Source organism: Apium graveolens, chromosome 6, assembly GCF_009905375.1.
Source record: "Apium graveolens cultivar Ventura chromosome 6, ASM990537v1, whole genome shotgun sequence".
Taxonomy (NCBI): domain Eukaryota; kingdom Viridiplantae; phylum Streptophyta; class Magnoliopsida; order Apiales; family Apiaceae; genus Apium; species Apium graveolens.
In genome coordinates, this window is record NC_133652.1 from 133,106,425 (window position 1) to 133,125,235 (window position 18,811).

The following is an 18,811-nucleotide window of genomic DNA, read 5'->3' on the forward strand; positions in this document are numbered from 1 at the left end:
ATCGTTCCTTGTGGTCGGTTCAATAAAGCATTGGCATTTTGCCCTATTTGATTCTCCAGAGTTTTGATTGAAACCGCTTGGCTTTTGCACATCATCCTCAACTCCTCCAATTCAGATTTTTCATTCGAAGATGGACCTGCACCTCCATGAGATTGTTGTTGCATTCCATGTGGCTGAAATTGTTGTCGTGGTGCAAACTGTTGCTGAAAACCAGGAGGATTGAAAGGCTTGTTTCCAAACTGCTGGTAAGGTTGTTGCATACCACCCTAATTATTGCTCCAGCTGAAGTTAGGATGGTTACGGTTGTTAGGATGATAAGTGGCAGGAACTAGTTGCGGCGACCTCTGAAATTTGCTCACAAACTGAGCTAATTCACTAGATATAGCACATTGCTCGGTCACATGCGAACCTACACAAAGCTCACAAATACTATTTATCTGATGAACACCATAGTTGGTTAGAGAATCGACCTTCAAAGTCAACATTTTGAGCTGAGCAGTGATAGTCGTGGCTGTATCCACCTCCAGAAATCCTGCTACCTTACTTCATGGTAGTCTCTGAGTTAAATTCTGATATTCATTAGCGGCTATCATCTCAATTAGCTCATAACCTTCCTCATAGCTCTTGGCCCATAAAGCTCTACATGATGTTGGATCGAGCATAGGTCTTGACTGTGTTCCCAAACCATTATAAAAGTAATTTATCACCATCCAGTCAGGCATTCCATGATGAGGACACTTCCTAAGCATCTCCTTGTAGCGCTCTCAGGCTTCACATAGAGGTTCACCTGATTGCTGTGTAAATTGAGTAGGAGCATTCCCGATTGCAGCTGTATCTGTCATAGGAAGAATTTAGTAAAAAAATTTTGAGCAAGATCCTCCCAAGTAGCAATAGAATCAGCTGGTAGAGAGTGCAACCAGCTCTTAGCTTTATCCCTCAGAGAAAATGGGAAAAGTCTCTGTTTCACAACATTTTCAGAAACATTGTTGAATTTGAAGGTGTCGCAGATCTCGATGAAATCCCTAATGTGCATATTAGGATCTTCCGTTGGAGCACCCCCAAACTGGACTGAATTTTGTACCATCTGAATCGTGCCAGGCTTAATTTCGAAGGTATTAGCTGTAATAGTTGGCATGGAAATGCTAGATTGAATGTCATTGATCTTTAGTTGAGAATAATCCTTCAACGCTTTCGTTTATGCTATTGGTTCTCCCATTTCAACAAAAACTTTTTCTTCAACTTTTTCAACTTCTTCAAAAACTTCTTTTTCCTCTTCTTCAACTTCGTCTAGTGTTTCCTTATGAGATTAAGAACGTGTTCGCATACACTCTCTCTAGAGTACCTGAAACACACGAATAAAGTAAACCTTGTAAGAAAATTATTCGAGTCAGTGAACTTTAACGACCACTATTAACAAGCACCTAAAATAAAATTTAACACCGATTCCCCGGCAGGGGCGCCAAAAAATTATTCGCACAAAACCACGCAAAGCGTACGCGATCACAATTAGTATAAGATTAAGTTAAGTTCGTTCTCACAGAGACTGGTTTAAACAGAATATGCACTTATGCAATAATGTATGGTTATTAATCACTGCTAAGGCAAGTATCAATTTTGAGTTTTAACTAATTAAAATGATTATACTAGCATGCATTAACTAAGAGAATAAAACTGATTTACTTATATGAGATAAAACATGAGATTCTAACTTCATTAAATACTTCATTCAGAGTTTATGCCTTTAATCTTAGCATGTGATGGTTATGACAACTAATCAGATATACGTATTCCCTACTACTAAACATCCACAACTAAGATAGAAGTTGAGCAGATACCAATTATGCTTAGACCCTATATGTCTATAAGATTTGAAAACATAACGGTTTAATGAGCAAGTTATCTATTGAGATTACATAGGGCAGCGTAAGATGGTTAAAATTACACTACGAATCATACATGACAACATACATAAACATATGCTAGCATGGCAAGTTCTAAACCTCTATATCCACTTTCGCTTCAATAAAGATTAACAAATAACTTAGATGTTAGCTACGCATCTAAGAAGAATAAGTACAAACATACTAGAAAATCATAAATCACCACACACTAATGATTTAAAACAATCAACTATTGAAATCCATAAACAAATCCGCTAGAACCCCATGACAACGATTAGTTCATGATCGAACACATCGTCACCATGGGTTCCAATGAAAACATGATAATAAATAAGTTCAGAATACTATGAGATAATATAAAAGTACTAGGGTTTAGAATAAATCAAAAATAAGCATCCAAAAGTATCGCCTAAATCGAAGAATACAAAAGTGAAAACCAAATCTTCTTCTCATTAGCCGTCTTATGTGCTTTAGGTCTTCTCTATGTTCTCCATGGCTTCCTTGTTCTTAAAAACGTCTTCTTTTCTTTATACATATAGCCCTGATTGACCTGGACTCTCGCAATAACCAAATTATAATCAAATCAGGATTCTGCAGAATGTGGCTGGTGGGGGCGCATTTGAACAGGCGGGGGCGCGCTCTGTGTCTGACGAATGGGGCGCGGACACGCCTGCTTTCTGTAGAATTTCTGCAGCTTTCTTCTTTTTGCGCTCCGTCCTTCGTACAAACTTCCACGACTCCTTTCCTGATCTCTTATCAACATATAATCATTTAAATACTCATTTCCACCTCTGACTAGTGCCCTGCAATGACTCAACACAAAACATATTAAAAAATACCAAATACTTGAGTCCAAAACACCAACTTAAGCCGATATGACGCGTTCCAAGTAGATATAAAATCCACTTATCATGCATGCACTATAGTAAGTCGCTAAGAGGCCTTTTCCCTTTTGAAATGTATTTATTCTTATAAATTTTATATTGATGGACTTGGGATATTATGCCCTTTATCCATCATTTATATATTTAATTCGTAGGAACAAGGCAGGCCCTTATTACGTAATAGGATGATAAATCTTGTCATAGTAGTAAAGTTTGGATACAATGCCCTCATCTACTATGTGGGGTATAGCCCCGTGCATTATATTCATTGTATATGTAGTATATTGAACATGTCATAATGATATATAATGCATATGAATTAACTTAATGCAACATGTAAAGAAAAAATAATAAATCTAGCATAAGTATAAAGACGTGGCAGATAAGCTTATCAGACATGTATTATAACAAACACACATTATCAAGCATTCTTTCACATAACTCACAAAAATATATATTTACTTATAGAGAGGACAGCATATAGTATTCATAAAAATATAAATACGTCGCGTACTTGTTGAGATAGAAACAGAGATGAAAGTAATTTGGAGAGGAACGTACCATATTATAGTTATTGGAAAGATATATTGACAAGGACGTTAAACATGATACGCATTCAACTGGATCATATTTCATCTTCCAAGAATTTGTATCATGTCTATTGTTATAAGGCAGTAAGCTCCTTGTCTAGTTATGTTGTCAATGATGTATGGTCCTGTATAAATGTGGATTTTTCGACAGTGTTGTTTACTTTATTTAGGAATACCTTTCGTAGGATAAGGTAATCTTATTGAAATTTTCTAATTCACAAGTTATTGATGTAACTTTTTGACACTTGATGTGGGTACAAGGCCTCTCGTACTTTCCCATGTCGCATCATTCGTTAATTGTGTCCAAGTCATGGATGAGTTCTACTTTACTACTGTCATCTTTTTACAATGGGTCATAATACTAAGCTTGTTTTATTTTCAAACATCTTTGTAGTAATTCTGTAGTTGATTTTATTCTTAACACACTTGTTTCATTTTTGTCAATAGGTTGGATGTCATATGTTAAGTAATCTTTGAATTGTTGTATTCAAATTGTCATGTTAGTGTCATGTGTTGTAACTTTCATGATTTCTTCTAAGTTGTCATCTCTCTCAATTGTTGATTTTGAAACATTTGTAATCGGAATGTTGAATATTTTGAGACGTCTAAATATTTCCCCTATTTCAGCTTATGCATCGAATTATATGTTAGGACTCTCTTAGAATGCGTCATATGTAGAATACATGAAATTCAAGTTGTAGAAATATGAAAATTTTAATTAAGCTAACCTCTTCCCGTATTTTGTTCTTCACATTTATTGAAATGATTCAAATAAGTGAAGAATTGTGACTGTATTCTGTCAACTTTCTTGTTTCTTGCGGTTCTCAAGCCCATATTCAATGTGTCGTACATGTCCTTGTTGTACATCTCCTTAAAGTCACAACTAGGTAAAGTATGCTTTAATGTCCCTTTGTGAAGATTTTAAGAAAAGTCTCGATCACGTCCATTGACATTTGCAAATGTCATGAATTGCTTTACTTTTTCGTTCATTTGTTTCAAAAGAATTGGATTGAAATCAGCCACAAAATTATCAGGGCTTGCGAGATCATAGTTGTCAAGTATACCTTTAACTGTGTGAAGGTTTCTTCATGTTATCTCATCCAATGGTATCTTTTTTATGTTGTAATCAGTGTTCTAAAAAGCGCATTAAGCGGAATCGGACCCTAAAGCACTTCGATTTTATACTAATCGGATGATTAAGCGTTTTTAAAGATTAAACGGCCTTGTAAACGGATTAAGCGGTTATTAAGTGGATTAAACGGTCATTATGTGGTCAACCCGATTTTAACTTGTCAAATTTTTAATTGTAAATATTATTATTTATTTTAATAAAATAACAATCTTGATTAAAAAATTAAAAAATATATATTTTTTAAGAAAAATATATGTTTGTACTCTTGATATTTTATTAATTTTCATAATATTAGTATTACACAAATTATTGTTATATTTAAAATTTAAATAAATATAATGTATCCGCTTATAGACCAGCTTAAAATTCCGCTTAAGCGTCCGCTTAACCGCTTAAGCGCTAGAAGGTTTCTCCGCCGCTTGGGACCGATTTGCGCTTTTTAGAATACTGGTTGTAATATATCGTAGAACAGTCCCCACTTATCTAATGACTTTGAAATGAATTTGTTCCAAGAAGTTAGTCTGTATGTCAATATTTGGACGTCTTTGAATGATGTTGGAGATGTCAACTCAAGAGCTTCAGTCAAGTGTTCGACGTGATCAGCTGTATGCTTAGAGTTCATGTCTTCATTAACACAAAAAGTGGTCGAAATAGGTTACCTGCATTCTTTAGCCTAGATGGCATAACAATGTGAGAATGAATATCTTTATTTGCTCTAGTTGTAGGCTTCATTTACTGTGAAGGTGGAGGTAGTCGTTTATAAGGTGTCATCTTCGTCTTATCGTACTCGTTCGCACATCTCGACATATTATTTGTCAAGTAGCCTCTCTTGATGAATACTTATATTTTCTCTCTCAGCGTTATGCATTCATATGTCTTGTATTCATAGTCATCATAAAGGTTTGATTATAGTACTGATTTTGCGTAGGCTCGTGGGTTGTCACGTTTAGATGGCCTCGTACACATCAAACTTTGTGTATAGACACATCATGACGAATTTATTATAAAACACCTTTACGTTCACATGCATCTTACTCATGACAAAAATATCATTTATTGATCATATAATAAGTATAATTTGATACGACATAACAAAAATTATGAAAATAATAATAACAATAAAAATATGCAAAAAATCTGTTCAATCAGAAATTACTTTGATTTGTCCACACATAAACTAATTTACATATGATGTGACGATAAGAAATTATGATCGTATGGTCTAGTCATAACAATAGTACAACTACTTGTGAAACTAGGGTGAAATCGATGCATATTTAATACAAATATTTATGTCACGTTATGTCATGCCAATATAAGGGCTTATAACATGTTTGTGAAGTTTGAAGGGTAAAATAACAAGAATCAACATGACATCATGATATGTGAATAACATGCATCAATGAAATATTTGAAATATAAGCACATGAATGATATAATGCCAAAAAAGGTCACAGATTCTCGACTCTACATTAATGAAACATGGATCAATATCATGGTAAAACGTCAACCAAACATCTAACGAAATTCATCAACAACGCAACATGATGATACTGCAGGAATCAAATGTATTTAATTCAACACAAAAGATAGAAATCGAAAGAAAATCTAGAAAATTAAAGACAATTATCATAAAGTTATAATGAGTTATTCAGAAATGACTGGGAATAAAAAAGAAATGACAGACAGGTATGAAAAGAGATTACTTGTAGTGCCTTCAAATGGAGAACAATTCAACTCCTTTGAACATGTTTGCCGTCAAGTCAGGACAACTTGCCGTCTTCTCATTCAATGACATCATAAATCAAAATAAGACGTCATGATTTTCTTGAATGTGTCCAATTTTCAAATATCTAGGATTTTCCTATTATGTTTGTAATTTAATCTTTAAACATATGTTGACAAGCCGTTAAAATTTTGCACCGAAACTAGTTAGACCAAATGGCATGGTCAAGTAGCAATAGATGCCCCTATTTGTTATAAAATATATCTTTTTTTTCTTGGAGAATGGACTTGAATCTATTTATAACCATTTATGCATCCAGAATTGTCAAGAGTTTATATCCAGCTTCGCGTCAATCATCATGACAAGAGTACATGTCTAGGCGCCATATCGATCAACATGTCAATGTGTGGTAAATGAAAAGGATCTTTCAGATAAATTTATTTTAAGTCTGTATGATGTAAACAAACTCTCCATTTCCCATGTTTTTTAGCCATTTTGAATACTCGACTTCACATAACATTCCTGCTTTAAGCTACTTGTCCACTTTCTCATTGATTAACTTATTTTGTTTCAATTCTCTCTGAGATGCCTGTGGTTTGGGTTGCCACTCAACTTGTGTGCGTTCATATCAGGGCCGGTACCCCTCATGTTCCCGAGTGAAGGCGTGCATCATTTTTTTCAGAAAATCAATCAAGTCAGACTATATCTTTGCTGTCACATCTTGTCCAATAACGACTTTGTGTCCCCTATCATCAAGCTGACCTTAACCAAGTTTTTTAGGATCATCATAACGACTACTGGGTGTTTTAGCTCTTGTCACCATGTTGTTCATGTCGTGTGAATGTTGTATACGACTCATATTTGAGCCGTTAGACACCTTCAAAAATGTCACCAACTTATACTCAGTCGTCATATTGATCTTCATGCAATATGTAAATCTGTCAAGAAGCTAATGAAGTTAGACACTATATTTGGATACAAGTCATGTCAATATGTGTACATGTCATTAAAATATGCATGTTTTTATAAGAAATTGATGTTTTCCTCTCATCGTTCATCCTTAAAGTAGCCTCACGCCCAAACTCACGAAAGACAACAGACTCTCGACTTGTGTGTCGTCGACTTCCTACTAAAATGTTAGTAATTTTTAGAATATTCATGTCCTTCTTCAAATCTAAATTGTACCATAGATTTGGTCATCATTCACATTTTGTACTCCCATATTTTTGTATCTTAGGACTTTCAAGGTCGATGATATGAGTTTCCTCTTTGTAGTGTTGCTTTTCATCATCGTATATGTCATCCATGTCAAGTCGTCGTACCATTGCATATGGTCTTCCTTTCCATTTCTGGTGATTTAATAGAGCATAACTTCATCTTGAGTGTCTCATTTCTGAAAGGAGAGCATTTTGAAGCTTTTTAATGGGTGAACCCATGTACCCATTCATATCCACATTATCGTCTTGTTTGTTGTACCTTTATGTCGAGAATCGTCACCCATGTTGAAAATCGTATAGACTCTTAGCTAATTTCCCACATACGGCGCCAATTCTTTTTGCCAAAATTTGTGCGTTAAAAGTTAAGTCTAATAGATTTAATCATGGCAAAGTTGTTAAAATAAAAGTCATCGACATGTGCAAAAAAATAAATGGATACAAGCAATTGGTGACGCGTAAAACCTTGAGAAATGATAAAAATCGCGGGTGGGACGATAGCTAAACGAAATGATTCCATTATAATGATATCAAGATCATTACAAGTGATTACCTTCAATGAAATGATAATAAAACATGATAGAAACCCCTTCTTCGAGTATGTTGTCTAGCTGTGTCGAATCTCGGTCTAGACGTGTCGAGTGTGCAGTTTGTACTCGTCGATCATGTAGACCTACTCGTCGGCTGATAGAAAATATGATATATATATATATATCATATTTATATATATTATGTTGCAAGTGATTACAATCAATAAAATAGTAAGGAAAAATATTGTAAAACTTCTGATTTGAGTATGACAATTTGATGTGGAAAGAGATCATTTTTCTTGAGGAGGAAGTGTATAGTATGATATGTAGATTAGATTGTTTAAGGGATAATTATCAAGAGATATTGTAAAATATATATTCTGAGCTACTAACTCGGGTGAGAAGATATGGAATAGAGAGAATAGTAGAGATCTGTGTAAATAGAAGTGTGTAAGTTATGTGTATATATAGGTGATATAAGGATTATACGTGATAATAGATAAGATGTGTGTAATGAAAAAAGTGAGTGTAGAAGATGAAGTAGAACTTTATTCTAAGTAGAAGTATGTGTAAGTAATGTGTTGTTATCGACCATAGATGAATTATATAGAATCATCTGTAATTAAAGTGGTTAGATTGGTAATAAAGAGAGTTAGTATAAAAGATGAAGTAGTGGAATCCTAGTCTAGGTAGAAGTGTGTGAGTGAAATTGAAGATAATCAATTAATAGTGTTTTTTCTCCTTTCCACCACTTATGTACGTTTTTTAATTGTTCCCGCGCGTTTTTCACTCATTCCTATAATTTAATGATAAGGAATAACCTCCCCCTAGCTTTTAGGAATGTTTTAAGACTAATTTTTCATGCGAGTACCTTCACATCATATCTTAACCGATGATATATTATTCCCCCAACTCCCGTAAGCACGTACCTTAATTGTAAGAGTTTCTTCATGATCCAATCTTGTAAGGGTAAGATTGTTACCAAATCCTATTTTTTAGGATGTTTGATGTCCAATTTTTGAAGTTGTTACATTCACGTCCATGAGCTCTTTTTCACTCATATGTCGATTATTCACGTGTCCTCTGTTAGCAACACCTCTTTATGTCGATTATGTAGTCCTCATGCCTAGAGATCTTCATGAGATGACGGTGAAAATCTGGCCACATCAAGAGTTTTGGCTTGTTGATGCAAGGTATGAATTGTTTTCCAGTTTCAAACCGACAAGAATCATACACCTTTTGTATGATCGATATTTTTTCAGCTTTACATAGGCAAATTCTGCATCTTCTACGAAGACCAGAACTTTTTGCAAATATTACAATCTCATTGCAAAAATCTGCTCCTAGCCTTTTCTCCAAAACAAAAGGAAAAGGGCTAAGACAAAAATAATTTCTTGTTTGCGCCGTTCCAATATAAGGATGAAGCACATTCAAAACTCTAACTAGGATGCAGCTCTGATTCTTGTATGGTCCTTTCTTGTGTACATGCAATGATCTTGAAGAAATCATCACGTTGATCTTGATGCTGTTTCTTGTCGTCTTAGAGGAATACCTTCATGACTAAAAGCATCATCTTCATCTGTGTGCTTCGGCAGACGCACCGGAAGAGGCGCTGGACCTGTGTTATAACATTTGGAAGAAAGCTCATTATACAGAAAGTTTAATTTGAAGCCACTGTGGTTCATCGCATACTCTTTGAATTATAAAACAGCTCATTGACAACCACAAGTAAAAGCCTGTCCTACTAAGTTGTTTTCACTACTAGAAATCATTAGTAACCTGGAGCTAGAAATTAGCTGGAAGTAATCAGATTATGATCCTGCTTGGATTGGCTAACATGCATTATTATTTCATTAAGTACCATGTAAGGTACACAGATGAGCAAAAGTGGGTACTTATTTTCAGCAATTTACCCAATCTAAGGCTCTATATTTTCTTTTGCTAAACAAAACTAGTTCACTATGCTGCATAACTAGTAAAATACAAAAATCAATACCATCAGTCATGTCCTTTGTTCTGTGAAGCAAAAATGTTCCAGAGAGGATTGTCACAAACCCACACATCTCTGTGACAATCTGGGTTGGGCTCTGCCTATCCCAATCCTGTTTAACCAACGAAGAAATATAGCAAAGAAGATATTTAGTTGGAAACGTCACTAATAAAAACACCAAATAGTTGCAATCTACTACTTAAAACAGAAATTATTGATCAGATACATGTGGTACATCAGAGATGCCTCAGGTAAAAGTTAAGGACTAATACTATGTACAAAACTGAAGCAACTCACTTCTTATAAAGTGTTCAATAAAAAAATGTAATGGATTTGTTTACATAATAAAACATTCCAGTCATTTTGTGACATTGCCAAAGCTTCTGCCATGTACGTGAGAAACCAAGACAAGTCCTGAAAGCAATATAAATAACTATTCCTATTGGGCAATAATTACCGGAACGCAACTCGGTAAGCAATTGATGTATTTTTCCATTTTTTGTGTGCATTTAAGCATGTCATGAGTCAAGAATGTGATTTTCTTTTAACTATTCATCTAAATCAATAACATAGTACATAATATTGTACTAATGAATCATAAACTCTTTAACAAAAGTTTTACATAATCATTATCTTATATTATTTCAGGAATTCAGGTAACCAATTTAGCTAACATCGTTGGAGATGCTCTTAGGACATTTTGTGTTGTCAGATTGATTCTGGCATTCTGCTTATCAGAATATTCTCGGACCTTGAGTTACTGAATTCTCATAATTTATTGATGCTCCTTGTACCAAAACTCCTTGTTAGTGTTGAATTAGAGGACTCTAATTTATTAAATAAACCTCAGTTTAAACTCCTTGTTATTCTTGTCATTTTTTCTTTCTTCATTTTTATAATTTATATAGGAAAGACATGTGAAGATCGGAAAAAAGATAGGAACATGACAAAGTCAAGAGTTACCGCATTTGGAAATAATATATAAGGACTGCAATATATTTTGAGGTTCATATAAGAGTTTAGATGTATAGTGAAGTTTTGACAAATAATAAGACGAGATATGCAACTCTTCTTTTGGAATTCAGTTTAAATTATTGTAAGCATGGATTGAGATGACCATTATTGAGTTTAAATTATTCAGGATTTGACAGACCCGAAGGTCGGGTTTCTGAGATCAACACAGGGGCAAGGGGGGTCACACGTCAAAAATATAACTATTCCTATCCTATTTGACAATAATTACCGGGACGCAAATTGTTAAACAATTAATAATTTTTCTCTTTTTTCCGCGCATATAAGCATATCATGACTCATGAGACAAGTATGTGGTTTTCTTCAAGCAGCTCTTCTTCCAAATTAATAACATAGTATATAATATTTGTACTTACGAACCATAAACTATTTAACACAAATCTATGCACGAGGTATATGGAACAAATAGATAATGGAAAGACAAGAGAAGAGAAGCAAAGATGTTGAAAACTATCAAATGAGTGAAAAAACAATTAATTTCTTATTCCGGGAAAATATGCGGCAACATGACATACACATTGCGTAACGGCAATGGAACGTCACTTTCAGCAGTAATACGGTGTACCAGAAGTTTGGGAAAAACATATTGCACCACTTAGCTTATATTTTGGCATTCATTATGCATCTCTTTTATATTTTCATTGATTTGGACAGGGGCAAAACCGGAACTTCAGCAAAAAAAATAATTAAAATAAAATTTTATATCTTTCAAATAATAATAATAATTGAATTTTTATACAAAATAGTAAAATTTTAAATTTTCAAATAATACTAGTACTTTTGTTTTGATTTTCATTCTATAGGATTAATGCCAATATTTACAATTCTACTAAAAAAATTGAACAAATAATTTTGATTATATACTTAGATTTAATTTTAGTAGAGATATAAAATTTTGAATCTAATACTATAAAAATGAAAATCGAAACCGAAATTAATAGTATTATTTGAAAATTCAAAATCTATTATTTTATAGTTAATTTAAGATAAAAATCAATTTTTAAAATTATTTGAAAAATATGAAATTTATTTCAATTAAGTCTTTTGTTGAATTTCCGGTTTTGACCTTTCCCAATTTGATAAAATTCTAAAAAGGGGTGCATAATGAATGCCCAAGTTGCAGCATGAGTTTCCCAAAGTTCCGGTACAAATTTGTTTTTGGAACAAAGTAAGAGTGTGCAAAGTGCATTTAACTCTAAATTTAAATAGGAATATTAGCATAAAATCGTACTCGTAGAAAGATAAGATTAAATAAAATTACTCAAGCATATATTACCTTGAACATTATCACGCTTGCCAAAATAGTTAGTGATGTAAACATAACGTAGTATATCGGGGAAACAACAGCGGTGTTAAATGTGTCAAGGGCCTGCATTCAAGATTATATCATGAATAATATGTTATCCAGTTGAGGGGGGGGGGAATGCTTATAAGTCCCTATGTAAAATATATATATGCTCATGAACACACAATTAGGTAGAAACTATGGGTTAAATACTGTTTTCCTTGACATCAGACGACATTATTTAATTATAGGGGAAGTCATATTCAGGTTTAAATTCTATCTAGTTTCTACATATTAAAGTACAATGATCATCATCATATATTAGATAGATTTGTAGGGACCTACACTTGATATTTTTATTGCACGACATTAAGAGGTTAAAATGCTCTGTAACATTAGGCCAAAGTCATTCATGAACCAAACAATCCCAAACTCCTAGGTCATCGAGTAAACCATTCTTAAATGCTAAACTCAAATATACACTTACAAAGGACCAGTGTCAAATGCATTCAGTGCATGAGTAAAGATATCAACTACTAGAGTTGCACAAAATGAAATTCCATTTGTGCCTCATTAACAGAATACTATTTCATATATGCATAAAGTAATTCCTCAATAAATTAATAAATAACTTGTACCCAACGCTCAAGGATCCGGCATCAGCATGGTATGGCCGTATATGGATTCGATTACAACAATCCACTCGTAGAAAAGAAAAAAAAAAGACCCAGTGCAAAAAGTTCCTGCATCAGCAGCTTCCGATGAGTGTGATTTTAACCCTTAACTTTCATAAAGAGGCTTCAAATTAGTGACCTAGCGAATGGAGAGCACACACTTGACAACCAGGCCAAAAACGGCCATCTACAACCACTACACTAATATTTCTGAAATTTTGACAAGTATGCATTAGTATCAAATTGCAAGTCCACTAAGTATATCTAAGTTTCACTTGTAAAGATTAATGCATGGTGTATATCTAATGGGGAACGTCAATATCTTTTATCTATGCTCATGTTTGTCTTTCCGCATTTTAATAACTCTTCCATCTACAGAAAGACCAATTTATTTTATGGAACAAGTAGAAGCCTTAAACTCGCTAATCAATGATCATCAAGTAAATGTCAATTTTAGCCGGTTGACACCAGAAAATCAAGAAAGTGAAGAAGATTAAAAAACCCAACCTTTAGTCAGATTATGTACCTTGTTTAAGTAATTCATTTGTGTCAGCACACAAAAGATAACCACCGTTGTAAAGGCCCATGTTTGGGGATAAATTAGCTGATTCAATCCCGATAATGTTAACTTCAATGCAATTCCAATTGCTTTGACACTCATGACCTGTTAAATGGTGTGATGTAACTAGTGTAACTCGCTAGTGAAAGACTTCGTATGTAAAACATATGAGAACATATTACAAAGTAACAATAAAAAGTACCACAACATACTGATAAAGAACCAACTAGCGAACAAACTCCAATATAGCACATTATATGTGTCTGGCCATACTGGGGCACAAAGCGGAATATGAGTACAAAGACCGCTGCTATCACCATTGATGTATACAAGAGAAAACCTGCAGTGCGTGCAATATGTACGGCAGCTTAATTCAATTGTACTGCTGGACATATAAGGACATAGAAGGTAGCATATACATACAGGGCTACGTGTAACCCACGCTTGTATATAGGTATAAGGTAAGTACTAACATGTTTTTAGAATAAAATTCATGAATACCTAGTCACTAAGACTAGAAAACAAGATACCTGGCTCTGTAGCAAGATCCCACACTTCCTTCACAGACTCGATGGCACGTTCTTGAGGAGCATGTACAACAATGGTTGTTGAACCCACAACACACAATATGCAACCAAGAATCCCAAAAATGTGCAGCTTCTCTTTCAACATTATATGTGCAAGTACAGCGCTGCAGAAGGACGAGATGATATTAGTAGTCTCAAAACAGTGATCCCAGATGCACTTGTGAGTTTATTTCATGCCTGATAATAATGCTGAGAGCACCAAGAGGAGTGACTAGAATAGCTGGTGCAAATGCATAAGCTGCAAAATTTGCAATCTCTCCAACAATCACTGTTGCATTAGCAAATAGCAGTTAAAATCCAGATTCCAAGCGAGAACTTAAAAGTGACAAGTACTATGGCAGACGGACAATACGAACTTTCTTAATATTGTATAATCATGGAGCGGGTAAAACGCTATTTATACAACAAGGGTAATTAGAAGCAAGAAACAGAAGAATAATAGGATGTATATAGTCCTACAAAATTGAAGCATCACAAGTTTCCACTGTCCATCAATCCAATTCTTAGGCAACCCTTGGCTACAGACAAGTTAATGTCCTATGTACCACTAAACCAGGAATTTAATATCTTACACATAGTCTATAAAATGGGAATGGAGTCCAGGCTCATTCCATTTTACAATACAATAAATGGCGCATCTTCTCTTCCTACATGTACATGAACTTTAAGAGATAGTGTTAAAAATCTGAAACAATTTACCATGCTACACTTTCTTTCTCATTAGACAGTCACAAGCTAAATAACTAATGTACTCCAATTTTTTCTTTAAAGCCGTTACATATCTTGGACTGCACTTTTAAAACTTGTGATTTTAACAGGGTTTGATCAGACTAATCATAGATAAATTACTTATCCCTCTTCCCATAAATTTCATTCACAAATACATTGAGCCGGAAGAAGTTGATCATACAAATGCAACACATTTTAGCCTACATCTAATTACCTTCTACTATTTTATTCTGTGTCTCAAGGTTAATTTTCCTTCTTTTAAACAAATGATCACAATTGACGGTAGAGCCATTAAAACCCAACGATGACGATATGAACAAGTAAGATTATACCCTGAGCATATCAACCCTTGCTGCCAAATAAGTCTAACGTCATATCGTCACAATGTTACTGCACTTTCAAGCAAGTTAACTGGGCTCCTAAACATGTACACTGATGTAAGCATTGCTTACATAAACAAAAAGAAGTAAGAACTCACTGGTTATCATACCCACCCACCATAGTGGCTCATACAAGTATGAATATCCTCCGACTCCTGTGGAAAGAAAGGGTTAAAAGATTTGAAGTCAAGAGTAAATAAATTTCTAATCCGAAAGTATGTGTTGCAGGCTTGCAGCTATTGACATAGGGTTGGGACGGGGACTATATAAAAGGAAAGATGGAATAAATTACAAAGTAACACAAAAAATAGAAGAAAAGATGGAATATGTTTCCAAGTAAAACATAAAAATAAAACAGAGACAGATATTCCACAGTTTAGTAGAGTTTTGATTGTCCTACGGAAAATAATTCTGAGCGCTGTATAGCAAGTACAGCACTCAGTTTAATGTTTCCTACTGAGCGGCTTAGCGTGTTAGAACACTGATCACCAATAAAATTTTGTTCTCTAATTCAGCTTTAGTAAGCATAATCATAAACTAGATTAAATGATCTACACCGATCATTATATATTGTCGTGCTGACCTATTAGGGCCATGCATACAATTGGAATGTAAGGACCTATTTTGCTTTCAAACCCCCTGTAGCATACCCTTTACCAAAGTTATTGAGAGACGATCAATGGAAACCAATGGACTACGTTCAGCCTTGCATGCCAAGGCATCAATATGGATGACAAACTGACAATCCAGTCAACAAAAGCTGAAGTTCAAATAACATTATGTTGTTTCAGTGTGAGAATAATGCATGAAGACACATAATTAATGGTGCAATGCATCATAAACTCATAATATAAAGAAACCAGAAAAATCAAAAGATAAGTCGATAGGGTAGACATAAATAAACGAATATAAAATCATTTTGAGATTACTCTGTTTGTTTTAACCTTAAGATAGACTTACAAGTCAGATAATTAGTGTCTGCTGATATTCCGATGCTCAGATTGAAAATCCAATATTAGCTTATTAAATAACATTAGACTGCACATACCCAGAAAGGTAGTGAACTTCTATCAAACTGCCCTTCTTATTCTTTATTAATTTTTAAGCACAGAAGACGAGTAACAAGAGTCTGCAATAGAATAAGACATCTAAGAGAACTCCACACCAACTATGAGAAAATTTGAGCATGATTAAAAACAAAGGCGAGAGCTCTAAATTATAAAGGTGTGCTATTTTCCAAGATAAAAACAAAACTGAGCTCACCAGTCACCGGCGTCTAGAAAACATATCTTAAATCCTAATATCCTATCACCTAGCACTAACAGATAACTACTATGATCATCTAGTTTAGTTCCATTATTTCTCCAGTTTCACATCGAGTTCCCGGGAATTCTATTATCTTCCTCCTTAAACAGACTATAAAGAGCCTGAAATGCAACACGAAACGACAACATATGACCAAGTAAAACAAATATCAGGAACTGAATCAACCAATATCATAAACCCAACAAAATACCACCTTTAACACACACACAACTCAATACATTTGCATTGCACCCACAAATTCAAACACCAACAAAACCCAAGATTTTAATTAACAAAAAGAGCCTAATTTTTACCTGCTCTAACACCTGTAGCTCCAGCTTTTTTCAAGCCCTTTTTCTTGACAATAAAACTAGCACCAATAAAAAGACTAGAAGACAATGCTAATACTAAACCCTTTACATTATCAGATGACATTCCTCTATAAGAATCTCTCCAGCTATGATGAATTGCCTCTTCCATGGCCATCTTGAACATAAAAATCCTAACTTTATCACAAATTCATCTTCTGGGTAGGCTTTAAACCTAATAAATTCACAAACTTGAACCCACAATCACTTAAATTTGGGGGTTAAAAAGATGGGTTTTGAAGATCTTGAAGCATGAAAGAGATTGAAATGGAGCTGGGGAGTAATGTGTGTTTGTATGTGTAAGTACAGATCGGAAAGAAATGGTGGGGGAGGTTTAAAAATAGTAAAAGTTTTAAAGACTGGTGTGTGACTGTTTGGTATTATCTCTAATCAAGATTACACGAAATCTCCACTACTCATGTATGATGATGCAGAGAATTGGAATGTATGCAACAAAAGTATCTTCCGGGTTATTTGTGGCTTACTTTTGCTTTTCACTTTTTCATAGTCATGGTTACTCTACTCGGGTTTAACAAATGGCTAAATCTATATAAAAGAACATCGTGATAATACTGACGAGATTAAATCTATATAAAAGACTTGTTGAGAGGAATTCAACTTTACTTTACATTCACAAACACATCATTTTACCATTGCAGAAAGATGTTACTTAAGTTTTATTATACACATAACTTACTTAAGTTTTATTATACACATAATAAGTGAGTGTCGTAAATAGCGACAATTTATTTAAATAGCGACAATTTATTTAACTTTAAACATGATTGCTAAAATATTTGTAGAATTAATTTTGAACAATTAAATTTGAGATATAAAGTTAAACATAGTACATAAACAGATCATTCCCTTTTTTATTAAAAAAATTTTAATTTCAAAAGTATGTCTCATACATTTTTAATAGATACAATTATATAAATAATATATATGTGTACTACATATTTAGATAAGTTATAATTAGCGTATTTCAAATAATTTCGAATTCAATATTAGAACTTGACCCATTTTTTAAAATATACTCGAAATTTGATTAAATGACATGCCCGTAAATACCACTTCACTACCTAGATTTAATTTAAATTACGAGTTCGACTAGAAAATCTTACCAACAAAAAAAAAATTTGTGATATCTTATATTGGTAAAAATTAATATCTCTGAGGTCTTTATGGAATCAAGTTAATTGATAATATATATCAAAATTACTAGCTTCAAAATCAATAATTTTATCCATTTTGAAAAAATACTCGAAATTTGACTACATGACCCAGCCGAAAATACATCATCACCATCTGGGTTTAATAAATTTAAATTACGATCTCGATGAGAATATCTTACCCATAAGGATAAATTTTATAATATCTTATATAAATAAAAATTACTATTTTTGAGGTATTTATACAATAAAGTCAATGATATTATGTATCAAAATTACTAACTGACTGGTTTTACATTAATACATCTGGAACTTAACCCAATATTTAAATATATTCAAAATTTGACATGAGATGTGACAAGCTCCTTTAAAACTACGAAGATATACTAAATCGATTTATTTATTAATGTTTCACTTTAAAAAAAATTAGGTTTAGAATGTTATTCAATGATGGTGAATTTATAAAGAGGTGCTCATAAAGTCCTATTTTTTCATTCTCTTTAGAAAAAATTAAATTACAACTATAAAGTAAAATTAATAATTATCATTAACATGTTATTTAAAAAATGGTAATATATTTGATGTTTCTTCACAAAAAAATAGTTTATTTATTGTATTATTTAAAGATATATTTATATTCAAATATTAATGAGATATATTCCGCGAAAACAACCGTTGCATCATGAACAAGTACTTACAGAGGTAAAATCATATACATCTTTGATATCCATAGTTTTAATTGTATGATTTTTA

At 33.4% G+C, this 18,811-nt stretch overlaps 1 protein-coding gene and 1 non-coding gene across 3 annotated transcripts; one reads left to right on the top strand and one right to left on the bottom strand.

Moving 5' to 3' along the window:
- The first annotated feature begins 720 nt into the window (after window positions 1-720).
- Window positions 721-827, top strand: LOC141669267 (small nucleolar RNA R71). Its single transcript, XR_012553555.1, has one exon. It is a non-coding gene; the product is annotated as a small nucleolar RNA R71 (small nucleolar RNA).
- Window positions 828-6,669: 5,842 nt separating this feature from the next.
- On the bottom strand, window positions 6,670-17,430 carry LOC141666774 (putative magnesium transporter NIPA4). Of its 2 annotated transcripts, XM_074472955.1 has the most exons (10): window positions 16,833-17,429; window positions 15,312-15,368; window positions 14,282-14,372; window positions 14,048-14,208; window positions 13,730-13,857; window positions 13,485-13,622; window positions 12,276-12,368; window positions 9,974-10,079; window positions 8,907-9,595; window positions 6,670-7,171 (listed from the first exon to the last, which is right to left on the bottom strand). In XM_074472955.1, exons 1-9 carry the CDS (start codon window positions 17,011-17,013, stop codon window positions 9,486-9,488), a joined length of 1,065 nt encoding a protein of 354 aa, XP_074329056.1. In that variant the 5' UTR covers window positions 17,014-17,429; the 3' UTR covers window positions 6,670-7,171; window positions 8,907-9,485. The 2 variants fall into 2 exon arrangements, with proteins under 2 accessions (XP_074329056.1, XP_074329057.1); XM_074472956.1 differs by lacking the exons at window positions 6,670-7,171; window positions 15,312-15,368 and having other exon boundaries at window positions 9,197-9,595; window positions 16,833-17,430.
- Between the last annotated feature and the right edge of the window lie 1,381 nt (window positions 17,431-18,811).

Coding starts and splice junctions, on each gene's coding strand:
- LOC141666774 (XM_074472955.1), bottom strand. CDS start 17,013: ATGTTCAAGATGGCCATGGAAGAGGCAATTCATCATAGCTGGAGAGAT. Junction 14,209..14,281: donor GCTCTCAGCATTATTATCAG/GCATGAAATAAA, acceptor GTCCTTCTGCAG/CGCTGTACTTGCACATATAA. Junction 12,369..13,484: donor AAATGAATTACTTAAACAAG/GTACATAATCTG, acceptor TCTTGAATGCAG/GCCCTTGACACATTTAACAC.